This window comes from Simochromis diagramma, unplaced genomic scaffold (assembly GCF_900408965.1).
Source record: "Simochromis diagramma unplaced genomic scaffold, fSimDia1.1 OVJJ01000097.1, whole genome shotgun sequence".
In the NCBI taxonomy this organism is placed as follows: Eukaryota; Metazoa; Chordata; class Actinopteri; order Cichliformes; family Cichlidae; genus Simochromis; species Simochromis diagramma.
Window position 1 is genome coordinate 774,676 of NW_024387319.1, and position 20,234 is coordinate 794,909.

Sequence of the window (20,234 nt, forward strand, 5' to 3'; positions counted from 1 at the left end):
AATGTCACTGAGTGGATTTGAGTCATAATGTACCTCATTAAGAGCCTGGCTACGTGACTGAGTGCAATGACTCCAACAGGAAGTCACATGTTTAAAACCCTGAAACAGACCAATCAGAAGCTGGAACTACATGTTGGCTCCAGCATCGTTTCCTTCTGTCTTATCAGACCCATAAGCTGACCCAGGGTTCATTCACCTGACAGCCAACACGTTCACACGAACAGCATCTGTCCAATCACAGGGATATTTAAATAAAGACGAGTTCTACAGGAAAGTTTTTATCTTTATTTTGGGATTATTTCAATATTTGCACCAGCAATAAAAGCGAGTCTCATAGATCTGAGAGTGAGAGATGTGTTTCTACTCTCAGGCTGCTCATCAGTGGTTTTATAGGTTTAATGTACACTTGTGTTTCTTTCCCCTAAAGAGTATGATCATAGGTTATTCTGACTACACGAAGAAAAAACTGACACTGGGAACAGTTTATAATATTTTAATCTGCAACACTTTGAACAACAAAAATCCCTGTAAACATTACAAAATCAGCACCTGTGTGATCAGAGGAGAGACGTGGTCCTGTTGACAGGAAGAAGAAAAGAAAATACACCTGCAGCTTTCAGTTCGGGGAGAGCCGAGGAGCACCGCCCCCCAATCTCCTCCGTGTTCAGAGACGCTCCTCAGCCCTCCAGTCGCAGCAGCGTTTACACATCTGTTCATTGATTAGAAAGCAGCTGCTACAAACATCTGCATCAGCAGTAAAAGTAAAAAAACACGAAAGGTTCCCGCACAGATCGACGTGGGAACCTGCGAGTGAAGCACCAGGTTTCAGAGGCCCTGAAGTCTCCCGACGACTACAGACGACACTCCGCTCTCTGTGACGTTTGTAATAAATTACAGGTGAAGAAAAGGGAGGTGGAGGAGGGGGGAGGCTGGTATTGCTACGAGTTGGTCAGACTTTGGGGTCTTTCCGAGCACCAGAATTCCCACAAGAGAAGATTCACATTGTGGAGGAAGAGGAGGAGGAAGGATCAGGGAGAGTGCAGAGGAAGGAGAGTTTTTCAAAGTAAAACTCAAGTCACTGAATTATCTGACGATTTTTTTTAAGCTGTTCAAATTCAAACAGTCAAAATCCAACTGAGATGAATTAAAGCAGAGACCTCAGACTGTGGCTGAGCTTCAGCTCGAAACACTGACGGCTCGTTAGTGCTGTGACTCAACCCTTAAGTTAAAGGTGGTATACACAAGATAGAAAACGCTTCAAAGGAGGCAGAGAGGATGCTGGGAAAACTTTGATTAAATGTGCGTGAGTCAAATACAAAAAAAAGACTTGTTTCCTGATTAACAGAGGAACCTCAGCGCGCTGCTGAGGATGCTGGGAAAACCCGACCCGAGTCAAAAAGCACTCGGACATGAAACTGAGGCTCCGCCCAGATTTGAAAGGCTCGCGCGGCGGTTGCGGTCACGTGCCTGGCTGAAGGAAAGCGGGCCGGCTTAGTTTTCACGTAAGCACCTGAAGCAGAGGCGGCGTCACAAAGCAGAGTCACGTCCAGCTGGAGGCGGACGCCGGACCTCGCTTTTCACGTCGCGGTGTGTGCGAGTCACACGGCCAGAGGAATCGGACTGATCGAGAACGAGGCCTGGGATTCGTTTGGAGCAAATTCAGCACAAGAACAACCACAAGAGCGACTGTACGACACGCTGCAGGACATCTTTAGGATGGATCACATCACGAGAGCCTAAACTATCAGTTTCACCTGAATCTTCATCAGTTCATCAGCCTCTGATGAAGATCTCACCCACGGCCTTGGATTACTTACACTAAAGTAACTAACACACAAACCACTGAACTACAAAGAAACGGTTTTTCTCTACAGATCAAACATTAAACATCAGAACTGCCCGTCTTTGTTTTTCTGTACAGTCGTCTCTGAAGGCAGCGCGTAGTTGTTCGTTTAAATGTGGACACACGGAGACGGCGTCCCGTCACTGTTATCACCGACTGGTTTAGTAAACATGCACATAAACGTCTGAACCTGGACAAAGTGGAACAATCTGGACTTTAAACGAGTTCGAGTCCCTCGGTCTGCAGCGTGACGATGCGCCGGTGATCGCGTTTGTTTCGGCTCGTTAGTTTTGTTCCTTTGGAAAAAATGAACGTTAGCACCAGATCGGCCGCTGATGGAGAGCCCGGCTGGGACACAGTCAGTGCGCCCTCCACAGTGGTTGCTCCGCACGCCACCGCAGCACCACAAAGCCGCTTCTACTCATGCTCAGGAGTCGCTGCAGTGTGGCGGTTAAGGACACGAGTGAACGATGGCGTCAGTTTTTAATCATCGTGTTGAAAATACATCAGTGCTCAGAGGGAGAGGCTGAGGATTCGAGAGCATGTCAGAGGTGCGACACCTGCCGTTCAGTGGGCGTGTCCAGCAGCTCCGACTCAAGCAAACCTGCGTCTCCGACAGATACCTGCTAATTAATGCCAGCAGCACTAATATCTTCAGTTGAGCCACAAAGATGTTTTAACTGCATTAAAAAAAGCTCCAAACTGCACAAACATGATCCAGAGGTCCAGGTCACAAACTTCAATTACAGGCTCACCTGTTAAATAAGCCACACCCCCAAATTCTAACCCTAAAGAAAATCCAAACAGGCGAGTTAAACAAAAGGACCGACTCACTTTAGGAGCCTCGAGTGGAGATCACACTGATGTCAGTCCTGGAGGGTGATGTCTGATCTGAGCTTTCCCAACATCAGCCCAGTGAAACCAGTGAGAATGAGCTACACGCCCCACTCCACTTTAACTTTCTGTACTATTTACAGAATGGACGCTAACTGCTAATCTGAGCCTCCGAGCTCGGCCTCTGGGCTCCGTCTGTGCTGTTAGCAGTCACTAACCGTTAGCCAGCAGTTACCTGTCTGTGGGTGCACCTGTGCACCTGCCGCCTGACAACCGACCCTTAACCTCGTAACTGAAGAGTTAATCCTCTCATCCAAATTTTGTCACTTCTGGCTCAAAAACAAAGCAAAAAAAATTCAACGGTGACCAAAACGCCTTCACAGAGCCAGCAGCCCACTGCACTACAGCCGTGTCCATCTTTAACGTACAGCTTCTTTTATTCTTAAAATATTCCTGTTGTTCATCGACTGTTTTTAACGGTCAGCTGGTTTCAGTGTGACGCTGCTTCGTGAACGACCTCCAGATTTACAGACAGACAGTGAAGCGGCGCTCTGAGGAGTGACAGGTTCACACGACACGCACGCACGCACACACACACACACACACACGCGCACAGACACAGACACACACACGAGGAGTACAAACAGTCTGGTCGGCGGTGTGAAAGTGGCTGGTGGAGGATTTTGGTCCCTGAAGCTTGAACTGAGAACTTTTAAAAACAGTCGGGCTTTTTTCCTCCAGAACATTTTTACTCAAAGATGAGACAGATAACAGATATTTATATATTTTTTGTCGGTGCGCTTTCAGCAGAGGGAAGATTTATGAATCCAAAGAGGAAGATTTGTCGACAAATCAAAGGATAAAAAACATGAAAAGTTTCTCAAAAACTCAGACAACAACAAATATCAGCTTCAAATATCCCCCGTTTGTTTTTCCTGAAGCTTTGTGGCGTTGTGACGAATCGTCTGAGTCTCCTGAAAGTGAGGGTGTGGTTTGTTTGTTTGTTTGTGTGTGTAAGGCCTTTGTGTCACTGAAAAACACAGGAAGTCCCGGTCAGGCGATCTCCATCTCACGCTCGATCCCGACGTACTTCAGAGCGTCGGCCTGGCTGTACCTGAGGAACAGGAAACAAACCTTTGAAATGTTTTCTGATGTTAATAAGACACAAAAGCAGAAAAACTGACCGTTTTTTAATAATAATCTTGATATGCACACACGGTTTCAAAAACGTGTGTGCATATTAAGACTCGAGTTGAAGCAGCTAAACTTCTCATCTGCTTTTGACCGAGTGCCATCAAAGGCTGACGGCACTCCTGGTTATTCAACATCCTGACCTCTTGGAGGAGATCCAGAGTCATCACGTGACCCTTAAACAGTCAGACTGGCCTGACCTGGATGACAGGGAACCTTTGCACACAGACCAAAAGCTGCGTCTGTATGAGAATCAAAACTAAACAAACCCTCCAATACAAAGACATTTAAAGTACAACACGAAGAGCTCTGAGTGTGAGACACTGACTGCAGGTGATGTATGTAGATGAAGGCGTGTTCAAAGCACTTTGAAACATTAACCGAGCTGTTCTGCAGCTGGGACCTCCATGTGACCCTGACCTGTTTTACCACAAACACAGTAAAACTACTTTCATGCAGAGTTAATCTAAAAAAAAGCGATGATCACACGATCACAGCCTCGTCTCCATCGTCACTCAGATAAAACCTCAGGACTCTCTCAGTCAGCGATTTGACTTTTTCTTCACTGACCTGTAGTCGAAGAAGAGCTCCTCTCCGGTCTGGATGGCTCTCTTGGCAAAGATCCCGATCCTGTGATCGCCGTTCACCATCATCACTGCAGAGAGGAGAAGCAGAGTTACCACAGAGAGGCAGGAAGCAGCAGGAAGCTCCCGCGACCTGGTCTTTGTACCTTTTGCATAGCAGTTCGGGTTCACCGAGTGGTTGGCGAAGCGGATCTTGTTGCCTTTCCTCGTGGCATCAACAACAAAGTCTGGAAGGAAGAGAGCATTTCTGACTTTATCCTCAAAAACACGAGTGGAAGAATTCATTTATTCAGCAGATCAGACGTGTTTGAGCTGAATGCAGTAAAATAAAGAAGAAAGACCTCAGATGTAACAGATATATTTATCCGTGCTGTGTTTTACCGTTGTTCAGGTTGAACAGGAAGCTGCACATGTATTTGTCGTACACTTTGCCTCTGCGGTCGGCTTCGTCCTGAGAGATGATCTGCAACAGAACGTGTTGGACGTTTAACGCGCAGCTGTGAGCACATTTATTCAGCTGTGACTCCAGCACGTGCACGGCCCTTTGGGACATGGCTCCACACAGCGGGGAGCTTGACTGTGCTTTAGTAAATGAAGTCACCCAAAAACACATTACAATGTTAAAACAATAAGACAAAACAGGATACAGTTTTCCTCTGGAGACACCAAACCTTCCTTTATGCAGGTAAATGATAAAGCAATGATGGCAGCCCTCTTGCAGTACCGTCACAGCCCACCAGAGGCCACAGTGAGAATCACAGCATCAGATCAAAGATTCTTTAACTTCTAACCAGGTCTAAAAAAGCAGGTTAAACGACCACCATCAATCAGCCGTACCTCTCCACAGTACTCCGAAATGAACTCGTTTTTCTGCACCGGCTCTTTGATGAAGATGCCCCAGCCGGCCACGTCTGACGGAGCGAGCAGGAGGTGCTGAGGGGCGGGAACAGATCAGACGTTTGATTTCACAGTAAAATGTTTTGTTTTTAGTGAACGATGACTCAAAGCTGCACGTGTTACCTTCTTGGCGCCTCTCTGGATGGAGCAGTTCTTGCAGGACACGTTCTTGCTGTCCCAGTGGTCGGCGGCGCCGCAGGTCAGGCAGAGGTCGGGGTCGCACTCCCTCACTGCCAGGTAGCAGGGGCACTGCTTGGTGTTACACTGAGCTTTGCAGCGGCAGCCCGGGAAGCGGTTCTGACCTGCAAACACGGGAAAAGCAAACCAGTGAAAACACACTCAAAGAAGATTGGTTACTTGGTTTTTCAAAATAAAAGTTCTTACACTCCGAGCTGCACTGGCAGAACTTCTCACAGAAGTTTTGCGCGGTGACGCAGGGACACGAGGAGTCGCAGGGCTGACGGGGGTGGTCACACGGCTGGTAGTTATACACGTGATTGGATGAGCCATCTGTAAGAGGTCAGATGTGGCGTTTAAGAACAGAGCGAGTTGTGTGCTTGTGATTTCTCTGAACAGCATCAACGCCCGAGCTTTGCTTCCAGTCGTCCATCTTCCTTTGGTTTAAACCTTACTGTCCAACCTTCCACCAACAAACTCTTTATGTGTGAACACCGTAAAACAAAAACAAATATGAATAATTTCTCCTTTTAAAGGGAGCAAACATGACAAAAAGTAAAGACGAGGAAAATGTTTGTGCTTCTGCACAGGTAACACGGCGCCCCCTGCTGACCATTATAAAGAAAGCAGGATTAAAGTACTTCCAGTTTGACTTGATCTCAGAACTCGGGCACAGACGTGTCAGCAGATATAAACTATTGTAAACTTTTGTGCTGCTGTGACCTCTGACCTTTCTTCAGCTGGATCTTGCGGCAGTGAGTAGCCCACAGTCTGTGCTTCCTCTTCTTCTTCCTCGGCGGCGTGTCCTCGTCTTCAGCGGGAGCGCGAGCAATGATGGCCGACTCCTTGACCCTGAACTCGTAAACCTGCAGGACCCGGTAAAGACGGCGAGTTAGACCGAGTGTGATCGTGAAGCCAGGGTCAGTTAAGACGAGCTGAAACAGACGGCGGTGAGCGCGATGAACCGGCAGCTCACCTGTCTGCAGGTCTTGGTGCCTATGAGCCGCGCGATGGCGCAGTAGTTGTCGTAGTACGTCCCGATGAGGACTCTGAAGAGAGACGCCTCAGCCCCGCTCCACTCCACCGCTTCGGCCTCACCGGACAGCTTCATCTTCACGGGAGTCTGACAGCGCGAGTTTCCCTCTGCACACATCAAATCAACACTGAGGACGTTTCCAACGCCGCAGGAAATAAACCTGCATTTGTGAGGATCTGGACAGGTCATAAACGAGGGTCCTACTTTCAGGGAAGGGTCTAACAGACAGCAGTGGTAAAGGTTTGTGTCACAAAACAAGGAGCGCGATGGTCTCATGGCTGAAACTGAGCTCGCTTAAATTTCCTCAGAAGGACAAACATCTCCGAGGGATCGAAGATAAACAGCCGAGCAGTGCAACCTAAAGTTCGACTGCCAAGAGAAATAATCTTTAGATAAAACCATGAACGAAAACAAAAAGGCTTCTTATTACAAACACTGATGTCACAGTGACTCCTGGTCAAATCGATCTCTTTGAGCCCAAATTTAAATAACTTCAAATGTCTCCGTGCACCAATATGATTGAAGTACAAGCGTCACATGACCACGTGTGCCTGCACTGCATGAAGACTCACTGCTGCTGCCTGTTGCTTTGCTTGCAAACTAGTTTGTGCAGTGATGACAGGAAGGAAGGAAAAGAGTGAGAGTGTCATAACGTTGTATGAACTCCAGGCTGTTATTGTCGTCACGTCTGCTGTTTACATCGCGTGTTTGTGACTTTATCTGCAGCAGCTTTGAAGTGCAAACAATCATCTGTGATCTGTGCTGTCAAACAAACCTCCCACAACAAGGGGGCTGCATGCAGAGGGGAAGACCCAGCTGGTACCAAGAGCATCGCTCCAGCGTTCAGCCTCTCATCGGTGAACCGCAGGCACCGTGCAGGTTACTGCACGGATGAAGATGCTTGACTCAAAGAGCCTCACAGGAGCAGCAGGATCTCTTCTACAGTCTGGGCTGATCACAGTTTTAAAGTCTTGATGAAGCAGCAATGTTACAGTCAGGAACAGACATCACTCCAGCTGGTGGTTTTTATTTATCCAAAGTCCTAAATTAGCATCAAATGAATGTGCCTGCTGTTTGGGAATCGCCCTCCTCAGAGGAAATAACTTTAACTTCCCAGGAAAAAGAATTCCTGAGAGATCAAGTTTGAGGTTCTCTGGATGGAGTCTGCTGTCTCTGTGTGCGCCAGCGGTAAATTCTGCTGCCAATTCCTTCAAAGATCTATTAAAGACAATAAGGGACATAACAGAAGTCTTAATGTCCCATCAGAGCTGTAATTAGAACGGCGAGGGAGGAGATGTGATGTCAGCTTTTTAACAGCTTCATGAAAGTAAACAGAACTGTTGCTGCGTCGGCAGATTCACTGACTCTCTGAGGTCATCGCTGCTCTGAAGCCTGCGCTTCACAGGCAGAAACGTTCCTGTTAGGTTTGATGGACAAACAGAGACTCTGCGTCTTCTCTGCAGACGGACGTCTGTAACCCTGTTAACATTGAACTTCTACCGTCTGTAATAACCGCCCGTCTGCACCTGAGCTGCTGGTGGTCTCGTCCTTCTTGTCCTCGTCGTCTTTGTCGTTGTCTCGCTCGTCCTCTTTGCTGCCCTCGCGGTCGCTGTCCGTGTCTTTGGTTTCAGAGGACACCGTGGGGGTGCTGGGCCGGCTGTTACTGTTGCTGTTGGGCAGCCGACCGCGGCGCCGGCCCCCGTTACGCTTGGAGGGCGTCTTTGCCCGCTCGGTTCCCACGCCTGTGGCGTACTCCCTCATCATGCCGTCCTGAGGAAGCAACAGGAAGAGTGTTAATATATTTTATAACTTTTCTGTTTCAGTTTAAAAGAAAAGCAGCGACTCGCCTGCACCAGGTCCATGTAGCAGTCGACGCCACACGGGTTTTTGTCCACCAGGTTCTCCAAGTTCTTGCGCTTGTACGTGTTGGGAGTTGCATGGAAAGCTAAGAGACACGAGAGAGAGAGATGAGTGCTTCTAGGAATTCAACAGCCTCTTAAAACTGTGCTGGAGCCTCATCTGTCAAACAAAGACTCCGACCTTTAAAGATTTTATATCATGCTGTCACTGCCAACAAAAACAAACTCAGGTTGGTGCCAATATCAAAAAAAGCTGCTGGCGTTTCAGCGTCGATCACATGACATGTCGAGCAGCGTTTATAACACCATCAGCACAGAGTCGAGCCGATGCTTTTTAGGATGTGATGTTTTATTCTTTACTTTACTGACACGATCAATCTAAAGGAATCATTACAAGTTATTTTACGACTGTCAGATTTTTAATGGAAAGCTTTGAGGCCATTTTTATACCCAAGATTCTTAAAGCTGGCTGGACTACGAGTTATGTGAGGTTAGAAGTTCTTATTTCATTAAAACTCCAAAGATAATGTTTGATAACTTTTGGGGAACAGAGTGAACTTCTTGGTTTTCAGGTGGGAACATATCAGAGAAAGTTTGATTAGTACTGATGAAGGTGAGCTGCAGATGTGATAACGTCACTCTGCAGGCTGATGTGAGCACATCACACAGTGACAGTTACACAGATCTGAGGTAGCAGTCCAGCCTGTATAACCAGGAACTGCTGTGAAGTGTATTTATTGTGCACTAACGGTGGAGGAAGCAGTCGTATTTGAAGCATCGTCTGCAGAACAGAGTGTGGAAGGAGTGCAGGCTCTGCTCGCGCTGCACGGAGCGAGCGTTCGGACCGTCGATGTTCGGCGTGCATTCAGGCGGCAGGGCGCCGGGCAGCTGCTGCTCAGTCAGCTCCTTGTACCTGCGAATACAAACGCACACGAGAGATCAAATTTACTTAAGTCAGATGAACGCAGTGAGACAAACACGCATCACTGAGTTATCAGGTTAAAACATCCCATCAGTTTGTCACTGTAAAGCTGCTCTGTGCTGTAACACTGTCTCACAACACAGACCTGAACGTAAACAGGAAACACCTGGTGTTGTGTAACAATGGATTTAAGAGTCACACCCACAAGAACTAAAGTCTGTCAGGTTAAAGATGCAGATATAAATCCATAAACCAAAACAGCAGATTTAAACCCTCCCCCCTCTCCTCCTATAACATTTAACATGAACAGATGTTGATATTAAGTTTATTAAAGTACTCCACAGCTCTGCAGAGACACTGATGAATGCAGTACAGTGCACACACACGCGCGCACACACACACACACGCTTTGTGAGATTTGCTGTCACAACAACAGAGGAGCTGTGAGTCAAAGTTCAGCCACTAAATATTCTGGTTTAGTACCAAGTGGGTCAAAACAAAAGAGCCTGACTCCAGTCTGCACTAATGCTCCAGCTAACACATGCACGAGGTTTAAATGTTTCTGAAAAATGATTTTATATTTATGAACTGGTCCAAATTAACGTGATGCGTTTAACCCTTTATGGCCGCTCATTTTGTGCGACTCTTTTTAAAGCGGTAGAAGTGCAACCACGTAAGCTAGCACAATAATGGTTTTGCATATGAAGCTGGAGGAACTGTACTTACAACTTATGCCAGTTTCCCCCTTCAGAGCCTTATAAGCCTATACTGGTGATTTTCTGTGTAGTTTCTGGGATGATTAGAACATCAAAGAGTTCTGGAAATAGTTTATTTTGATGCATATGCTGCTTTTTTTTTTTGCAAATTTGCATTATTATATTAAATTTCCCTTTTCCTGTACTATATAAAAATTGGTGTATCTCAAAAATAAAACTATGAAGACACTCAAAACACATTTCCTGTGGTTGGAAACTATTTTGTACAACTATCTTTTTGCATTGCAAAATTTTCTCTAACAAGAAATATGTGTTTAAAAAAAAAAGTAAAAATGATTTTCAATTTTTTTGTAGTTCATTGCACTTTTTGGCTATTTTTGTAGTTGCTATGGACTTAGTGCAATCATATTATTAGAATCTGGTTATAACGGTCGTACTGAGGTATAGAAACTTGAAATGCTCCCAGAATGGCTCCACAGCATGTAAAATATAAGCTCTGGTGGATTTGGTTCTGTGGTAAGTCTTGAAGTATTAAATTGAAATTAAGTCAAATCTCGAGTTTAGTATTGTACAAATACTTTAAAGTACATATAAGACCAACTGCTGCTCTTATATTTTGTATATATTTTATATCGTAATCAACATTTTAAACACTTAAGAACAGGTTAATGTTGTTATAATTAAAAGTCTGTTTGCTGAGGCATGAACAGTAAATAAACAACAATCAAGTAAACAAACAGAAGATATGGAACAGACCATCAGCTAAACAGTTATTTTAAATACTGGATCATCCTGAACAACATCAGTATTACTGATAAACATCTTTTTAAAAGCAGCTCATGATTGTCTGTGTGTTTACAGAATGAATCAAAGTGGTCCTGAAAGGCTTCCAAGACATAAACAGTCTGAAATCAGACCTGTCCTGATGTTTCCTCGTACAAAAACGTGCATCGCCTTTAATGATGCGCGCCATCATCAGTTTGTCTCAACATTAGCACTCATCTGTGTGTGTGTGTCCTCTTTAGCTCACACATGAGACAGCCGCGGCTGTAGGAAGCACACATCTGACGTTCTGGCAAAATTAACAACCACCAGGACAACATCACGCCTGAGTCCATCTGAGCAATGACTGGACTCATCGTCTCCAGTGACACAACATGCAGCAATCTCAGCACGAACTGGACTTTGAGTTCCAAACACCAGTGAGATCACCTGCTGTCAACACGCACTTTAAAGTCATCGCCTCGTCCCATCTGACCAAAGCGCCAAAACAGGACTTCTTGAAATCTCTTGAGAGGAGATCAACTTGAAATCAGGTGCTTTTTATGTTCATGGATAAATTCTTTGACCTTCTTTCATGACACGTATTAGAATGAGTTCCTCTGTTATCGTCACAGCACCGACTCACTCGCACACAAACAAACCCACTGACTTTTCTTTGAGCTCCTCGGGGGAGCCCTTGTCGGGAAACATGGAGGAGATGGCCTCAAAGATCTTGTCAGAGGGAAACTTCTTGCTGGTGTCATTGTTGGTTCGGCCTGGAGACGACACACACACGCTTTCCATCAGGACACAAAACTGTCAGCTGGACCAGCGTGAATGCTACCCCCTTACAGCAGGTCAGCACAAACACGTCTTCATTGGTTATTACACGTTTCTAACTGCAGTACATCTCAGGACTTACTCTCATTGTTAACAAGCCCGTCCTTGCGGGGCTCCTCTGGGTGCTCTTTGCCATCACACACGTCCATCTTGTCCACTTTAAAGTCCTGCTCTTCCTCCTCCTCATCATCCTCGTTGTCACTGTACTGTGCCAGAGCGTTGACCAACTCGACGAAGATCTCGTCGTTGATGAAGCCACACTCTGCAAAACACAACACACAGGATAGATAGTTTTACAGAGCAGCAGAGGAGCCGTTTCTCTTTCTACTGAGACGACGATACAAAGCAAATATTCATCCCACTGTTTTCCTGATGAGACACCACACTGACCAACCACACGAGCACGTTCACATTCCTGGTTTTGCGGTTTCTCTCAGATGTTGAGGGAGGACAGCAAACAGCTGTGCTGCATCAGCTCTCACATTACAAACTGCTGTGCAGAGTTTTGATTAAACTTTTAATCTCTGCTAGTTTTTTCTATCCCACATACTCAGAAATCTCTCTATCAGAAACTTTGGAGCACGCCCACACAGGAGCCTGAGTTTGACAAGAAGCCATGCGAGCACCGAGCAGCAAAGGACTTTCAGCTGCAACGATCTGTCACATAAGTGATACTCAATCGTAATGGAAAACAACCAAAACTGATTACAGAAGGTAATTGTGGAAAAAGTTCATTACTAGACTTCCTGAATTCAGTTTTGATTTTATTCCTAATGGAAAACTCTGACCGGCACGAGTTTGTTTCGAGTCTGAATCCGAAGTGAAATGTTGATTCCAAAACAACTTTGTTCCTCAGAGCAGTGGCACTGTGACTGCACACAATGTTACGCACAAAATATTTATTTTCTGCACCAAAGCTTGGTAGCAACTTATTTTCATAGGGAAATGAGTGCACACGAAAAGGAAGGAAAAAAATCCATCGTCTGTGCACAAAGTTTAACACACCACAGCTAACACATGGTACAGATGACCGACTACCTGAAGAAATCAAGTATTGCCAGAAAAATCCATCGTATGGTTCCAGCAGGTTGAGCTCTCAGGAAAAAGGTGGCTAATGCTAACAAGGCTCCAGAAGCCAAACATCCACCCTGACAGACACTTTGCTTCAACAAAATGACCCATATGTTTATGGAAGCAGCTTAATGCTAACAGAGAGGAGACACGCCAGCATTTCAAATGGTTTTTCCTGTTGCCATGCTAGGTCTAGATCCTGCAAATGAGCTGTTAAAAAATGCAAACACAACAAAAAAAACGATGAAAAGTTAGAGGCTCCTGTGTTCATGTGCGACTCGAAATTATTGTCTTGTTCTTGTTCTGACAAACTGCTGCCGTACAGTCGTTTTTAAACCATTTTTCTGCTCTTTACATTAAGATCCACAAACAAAGCGCTTTGATCCATCAGCTGATTAGTCACATTTCAGTAACTGTTTTTGCTGCCTTCAGACTGAAGGTGAAGTTTCATTAATTACTACTTTGGCTCTCAGACCATTTGCTCCTGCGCCCACTGACCCTCACCTCTGTCTCCGTGGACTTTGCCATCATAGTTCTTGATGAGCTCTTCGATGAAAGTCCCGTCCTGGTCGAGGATCTCGTCTCCCATGTAGGGAATGTTATGGAGCACCGTCTCATCCTCCACCTGCAGGAGGGAACCCAGAACAAACGTCACACACAGCTTCTCAGCCACCTGTGACTGTAGTATACTGTCCTGAATCCCAGCCTCAGCTGTTCACAAAGTGCAGCTTTTAAAGCTTTGTACGCACCATGAAGTTTTGCTGTAGCGGCGACCAGGAGTACATGACCGGGACCGAGGCCACGGCGTTCAGAGTCTTCAGGGGGATGACCTGTCGAGGGAACTCGGAGAAGCCGCTCTCCACGGTGCACTGCAGAGGAAGCGTGCGTTACAGTCAGGACACCGCCCTCTGAGCCTTTAGAGTATTTTTATTTTTGATACCAGTATCAACCGCTCACCTCTCGAGTCCCTCGTAAGGAGCTGACCGACGTCATGATGTGGACGGGCTGGATTCGCCGGGTTTTCCACTCCTGGTTCAAAATGTCAGTTCGCTCCATGATTTTCTGACGGTTGCTGTTGAACATGCTCTGTGAGAGTTAAAGGAAATTTATATCAGTGCACAGAACAAAACACAGGGCCAGCTTCACTCTCCCTCAGTGTTACCACCCGCAGAGATCGTACCTGTGCAGGTGAGCCAGGTGACCATTTTAGCAAATAAACAGCACGTGCTGAAGCCTTTATATGGACCTTCAGCTACGTAAACTTTAATTTGGATCAGCTTTAGTTTTAATTTCTGACGGAAAAAGGTTAAAGGAGCCATAACGTCACTAACGAGACCTAAATCTGTGAGAAACTGCTGCTGTGAAAACAACTTAAAGTACTGAAAATGTTACGTAGTGAGACAAAAGCACCGTCATCCATCAGACTCCTGATAACCATCTCTTCTCCATTTTAACACCATTTATAGGACAACTCTCAGAGAGCCAATCACAGAGTTTACAGCCCCGGCTGGTCTAATCAGTCAAAGCAATCACCGGCCCAAACACCGTGGGACACTTTCTGTTTCCACTTTCACGATTAAAAACTTTGGGCGAATAAATAAATCTGTTCTTTACCCCAAAACGGCAAAACAACCTCAGCTAGTGCTCTTAAAAGAATAAAAACTATAGTCAAACAGACCCAACTTCTCTTAATAACTGCAGCATGAACGCTGCTGTGTGCGTCTGTGTGTGAGTGCGTAAACAAACCTTGACCTCGTCGGCCCGTCTGAAGCGTTTCAGCTGCCGAAGCCTCATGTACTCAGACTTCACCCTCCTCTTCCAGCAGGCGGGGCCTTTCTCCGAACGCTTCCCAGTCAGCACCATGATTCACCTGCAGCCAGACAGGAAGATATTAGGGATCCTGTACACGACACCTCATGTCTCATATTTTCACACTTTTCTGGACTGGACTGTAGGGCCAAAACACTTTATCTATATAATTTAATAATTTAGGCATAAAATGTTCCTCTTGGCACGACCCAAACTTGGATCTGGCGCCCCAGACATGCAAACCAAACATACATTTGTTAAGATAATAAACTTCACCTCGAGTCCAACAATCAGAGCCAACCTCTGATTTTCCTTCTTTCAACAGCTGATGTAAAAATGAGATGCTGCAAATCAAACGTCTGAAACCTCGCAGCCAGCATTCAAATGCCTTCTGTTCAATCTCACGTTACCATTCAAGTGCCAACCCTGGAGAGATTCAAGCACAGGTGGATTACTTCCTCGCACCTCCTCTGCCAAGTCCTCGTTCTCATCCTTTCTTTTAATGACTGCGTGTGAATGACAGCAGTCGTCTGTCGATCCATCTGCTGCCCGGCAGTCAGTCAGTAACCGTGAGTCTCTGACTCAAACCTCACACTTTAGATTAGACGTGACAGACGGCCGTCGTGGAGATGTGGACGACTGAACCGGCCTGACACATTTCACAGCACAGAAAATAAAGAGAGATACACTGAAGCCCCTTTGGACAAGTTAAATGTGCTGGGATGTTCACACAGTAAACTCACTGCTGTGTCTTATTAGTATTTAAAACATGGACAGATTATTAGGCACCGTCTCAGTAATGCATATAATCAGTGACTCCCTAAAACAGGCGATTATAACCTTATTTAAGGGTTGGATTTGCGCACAAAATAGAACAAGACTATTACTGAGTCAATTTAATCCCGTACGAATTAGGGTTGGGTGATTGGACGAATATATGGGCTATTGACGATGGGCTCAGCCTCAGTGGGCACCAGATCCAGGTGTTTACAAGAGCCATTTATTTATTTATTTGCCCATGAGTAAGTTTGCTAATAATGATGGAGCTAATAGAAGCAGTCAACAGCAAAAAAAATGAATAAATAATAGCGCCGTTTTAACAGCGCCCTCTTTCATCTGCGAGCAAATGCCCCCACCTCAGAGTGCGCCCAAATGCTTGTTGATGGAGCTGCAGAAGCTGGTGATAGCCTAGCACAGTCAGCCGGATGGTGGACACGTACATGCAAGTTAGTCGTGCTTGAGTACTTTGCTCACACTATACGTCTGGTTACATCCTTAGGTTCACCTCTTTCATCTGGTTTAAAGCCAAAGAAATCCCAGAATGGTGACTTTATATTTTTTTGTGCTGTCAGCGCTAACACGCCGTCATCATGACTAACACGATTAACAATTAACCCATCAGGATCCCAGACTGAGTCAAAATCCCTGAAATGTCCCCGTCAACGCATTTCGGCAGTTTGTCCCAATTTTGTTCATTCTGCGCTCCAGATGTGTTGAGAGCGTTAACGATTGTAATTGTGATGACCGCGTTCAAGCCGTGTTAACGCTGACAGCGTTTCTTTGGGAAACTAGTTTGTCCATGTTTGGACTTATTCTGTGCTGTAAACGCACAAATCAGTGAATTATGGTGAGAAAGGTCTGGACCGCAGGCAGGCCACTTCAGCACCGGACTCAGCGTTCATATTTCTAGTTTCATAGGCACGAGTGGACCCCCACATCATCATGGAAGCAGACTTTGAACTGATGACAAACCGAATGCTTCCTCTCCCTTTTTGTTCCAGAGAATGTGAACTCTGTGTTTTACAAAAATAATTTCAAATTATACAATCATATTACCTGACCTCAGAACAGAAAAAGTAACTGCCCCCCTTGTAAGTCATGAACAAACTGGGAATAATCACATTTCTTGGAAAGTCCCAATCACTTTCACTAGCCACACCCAAACCTGAGTCAAGAAATCACTTAAACAGAACCTGTTTGTCAAAGTGAAGGAGGCTAAAGATCTCCAAAAACAACACATCACGCTACAGTCTAGAGACACAGCAGCAAAACAAAGTCACAGACATCTACCAGTCTGGAAAAGAATACAAATTTCTAATGCTTTGGGACTCACGAGAACAGTAAGAGCCATTACCCACAAATGGAGAAAACTTGGAACAGCAGTGAACTTTCCCAGGAGTGCATGACCTACCAAAATTATTCCAAATTACTTGGCAGCTCACCCAGGTTGTCACAGGAAAAAAAACAACAAAACAAAACAGAACAACATCTAAAGAGCTGCAGGCCTCACTTGTCTCTGGTGAGCTCAGAATTCATGAAAATATTCTGGACTGATGAGACAAAAGCAGAACTTTGATTCCCGTTACATCTGTCATCAAACTAACAGCACATCATCAAAAGATCATCTTATCAACATTCAAACAAGGTGGCAGTATTAATGATGGTCTGGAGCTGCCTTAGGACCTGGACAATTTGCCATAATTAATGGTACCATAAATTCTGCTCTATCAGAAAATCCTGGAGAAGGACACTTAGTTTATGCAGCAGAACAATGATCCAACACACCAGCAAGTCCACCTGTGTTGCTTTGGAACAATCTTCCTCTTCACATCAGAGAGGCTACATCAGTGCCAGGTTTTAAATCCAGATCAAAGACCTATTTTTAATCTCTGGCTTTTAACTCTGTGGGTGACTGACACTTTTATTAATTTTATTGTCTTGCCAAGTTTCTATATTATTATTATTTATTGTTGCATTGTTCAGCACTTTGGTGTGTTTTTAAAGTGCTATATAAATTAATGATGATCATGAATGGTTCAAAAAACCCAAAATGCATGTTTTGGAGCGGCCTAGTTAAAGTGCTGACTTAAATCAGACTTAAATAAATCACTGCAAACATTTGACCTTCAAGAGTTGCAGATCAAGTTTTTAAGTTTAGTGGGCAATTACTTTTTTCCACAAGGGACCAGCTTGGTTGGTATAGATTTATTTCTCTTAATAAATTAAATCATTATTATTATTATTCGTTTACAAAATGCATTTTCTATTTACTCAGGTTATCTTTTGTCTAACAATAAAAATGTATTGACGACCTGAAATAAGTAACTGTGACAAATGGAAAAAAATAAGAAATTGTGAAAGGGGGAGTTAATTTATCACAGTACTGTATATCATTCTTTTATGTACAGTCTGTGGATGAACAGCAGCCACTGTCACCTATAAATAAACAGCACAATAACCCCACCATCTTACCAAGCTTGTCTCCCCTCACAAACCCAGCACAGGTCGGGCTCCATCCAAAACCTGCCACATGACTCTCAAGATGACTTTTGACTAACAGGTGAAACTCAAGCTTCCTGTCATGTGTCAGCGGCACAAACTTCTATTCTTTTTGCACTAGGCGATGTTATGAGTTTTATGGTGAGGGAAGTGGTTAAATATCGCCCCCGCAAGGCTTCTAGGCAAACAAGAGGGAAGCTTTTTTACTTTTATCAATGTGACAATCTCCTAACTTAAGGTGACACTTACTTTTACCACCACCTTTAGCCCCAGTTTCACAATAAAACCCTCAAAAGCTTGAACAAAAAACGAAAGAAAATTAAATGAGAGGTACTAAAAAGTATACATCAAAAAAACTGTACCAGCCTTTTTCTGTGAGCTAGCTTCGAGCTAACGATAGCTTGCGGATGTCGTGCCAAGTTTGGCTCCCCTCAAAATGTGCTTCCCCTTAGCCCAGAAACAGGCTCACAAAGGTCCCAAAACACGAGTGGACGGTGGATCCATCGGAATGATTACCCTCCTCCGAGTGATTTAAAAAAAACGACGGCTTCTTTATAAGCTAGTCAATATTTACGGGGATACAAGAATTGGCACGGCACCCCGGCGAGCTAGCTAACAGTTGGCGAGTTAACAAAGATTGAGGCGCCCAAGAGCACAAAGAGCAGCCCACAACAAAAGCCCCGTGAACACAGCCACGGACACTGACAGCTTCTCTCACCTCCACCCGAGCCTCTGGCCTCATCCAACGGAGCGATCCGGATCGATGCGACAAACACGGGCAAAGTCGTCCTTTGTGCTGCAGATTAGCTCGCTCCGTGTTACGGCTAGCTGTAACGTTAGCTCGGTGGCTAGCTAGCAGTTTAACTCAGGAGGAGGGAGCGACCGAGCTCGCGCAACACCCGGCTTCACGCACCCAGAGCCGGTAAATGAAATAACTCACATCGGCTCCTTCGCTCCAAGGCTGGTTAGGACACAGAAACTGTGCGTCTATGAGGGACAGTCGCACCGTTTGGTGTCAGCCTGCTTGTAAAAAGTTATTTGGATTTCAATGTTTCCGCCTAGGCAACAGCGACTCTGTTCAAACTGCTCCTCCGCCTCACCGCCCACTACGGCTGCGGCGGATTCAAGAGGCGCCAAACGTCTAGGCCAATCACAGAACCCGATGTTAGGGTTTCCTGAGTGAGTCCTACGCGATAGGTCGAATGATATAAAAGTGTAGCCAATGAAATGTGGAGCTGAGCTGGGGGCCCTGTGGCGGGGACATGTGGACAGCTTCTCTTTGTTCTCTCTTGTCAACGGAAGAAAAAACAAAATATGCAAATACACACTTTGACAGTTAAGTTAATAATAGTTATGCATCACATTTGAGATCAAAGCGGTGTCTCTGACGCATGACAGCTGTCACAGCCGTGGGGCTAAACTAAAACACTTATATAAAAAAGGTTATCGATGGACTTAAGGGCAGCGGAGAGGCGACAGACAGCGCGTGGTCTCGTGCAGAACAGCTCAGGTTTCAGCAGGTGTGTGAGCGTCTCAGTGTGTCCAGAACAAGGTAACATGACGGCTGAACGGGTTTATTGAATGAATGAGAGACTCCAGTGCCACAGCCAGCAAGGGCAAGGGTCTCCAAGTTTATTAAGCCACGCCCTTCCGACCAGCGATTGGATGACGCTTCGAAAACGTCCGCATGATGCATTCACTGCCAGCGGAAACAGAAAACACAGCCGACAGATTAAAAACGTCATTACAAAACAATTATGTATCATTTCAAATCTTTAAGAGTAGTACAAAAAAATAAAATGTATATAAAATGTATAAGAATGTTTTAATGCATTGATTTCTAAATACGTTATACATTGCTTACTTAATAATAATAGGGAGGGAGATGAAGAAAGCAGACTGCAATACTAATAGGTTAGGTGACTTGGTAAACATAGAGTGGATGAAGAGTGCAAAGGTCGTCCAGATGACATACCTGATGGAAATGTGTAGGAGAGAGGGTGGTGGACTTTTTTTTTTTAACTAGATGGTTTAACACAATCCTGGAAAGAATGAGAGGATACCTGAGGCATGGAGAAAAATGTACTTGTATTGTTTTTTAAGAAGAAGGTTGATGTGCAGAGCTGTAGCAACCACAGAGGGGTAATGTTGTTGAGCCATACCATGAAGAAATGGAACGTTGATGATGCTAGAATAAGAAGACAGGTGGTGATCAATGAGCAGCAGCATGACTTCCTGCTGAGAAAGAGCGCTACAGATGTGATGTTTGCTTTGAGAGTGATGGAGAAGTATAGAGAAGGAAGGGAGGAAGAGAGGAAATGTGATGGTGTGTGCTGGAGTCACGAGTGGCAGAGAAGTATATGAATGTGGTGCAGAACATGTATGAGGACAACAAAACAATGGTGAGCTGTGTG

General features: G+C 45.1%; 1 protein-coding gene across 2 annotated transcripts; it reads right to left on the reverse strand.

The window, feature by feature from the left end:
• Positions 1 to 477: 477 nt before the first annotated feature.
• Positions 478 to 19,100, reverse strand: ezh2 (enhancer of zeste 2 polycomb repressive complex 2 subunit). 2 transcript variants are annotated; one of them, XM_040005173.1, is made up of 19 exons: positions 18,761 to 19,100; positions 14,479 to 14,602; positions 13,690 to 13,818; positions 13,482 to 13,601; positions 13,237 to 13,357; positions 11,744 to 11,923; positions 11,492 to 11,597; positions 9,171 to 9,334; positions 8,410 to 8,507; positions 8,089 to 8,332; positions 6,503 to 6,669; positions 6,257 to 6,392; positions 5,734 to 5,859; positions 5,473 to 5,651; positions 5,290 to 5,385; positions 4,834 to 4,915; positions 4,599 to 4,679; positions 4,439 to 4,523; positions 478 to 3,791 (listed from the first exon to the last, which is right to left on the reverse strand). In XM_040005173.1, the coding sequence occupies exons 2-19, from the start codon at positions 14,593 to 14,595 to the stop codon at positions 3,731 to 3,733; spliced, it is 2,292 nt and encodes a 763-aa protein (XP_039861107.1). In that variant the 5' UTR covers positions 14,596 to 14,602; positions 18,761 to 19,100; the 3' UTR covers positions 478 to 3,730. The 2 variants fall into 2 exon arrangements, with proteins under 2 accessions (XP_039861107.1, XP_039861106.1); XM_040005172.1 differs by having other exon boundaries at positions 18,539 to 19,100.
• Positions 19,101 to 20,234: the final 1,134 nt, after the last annotated feature.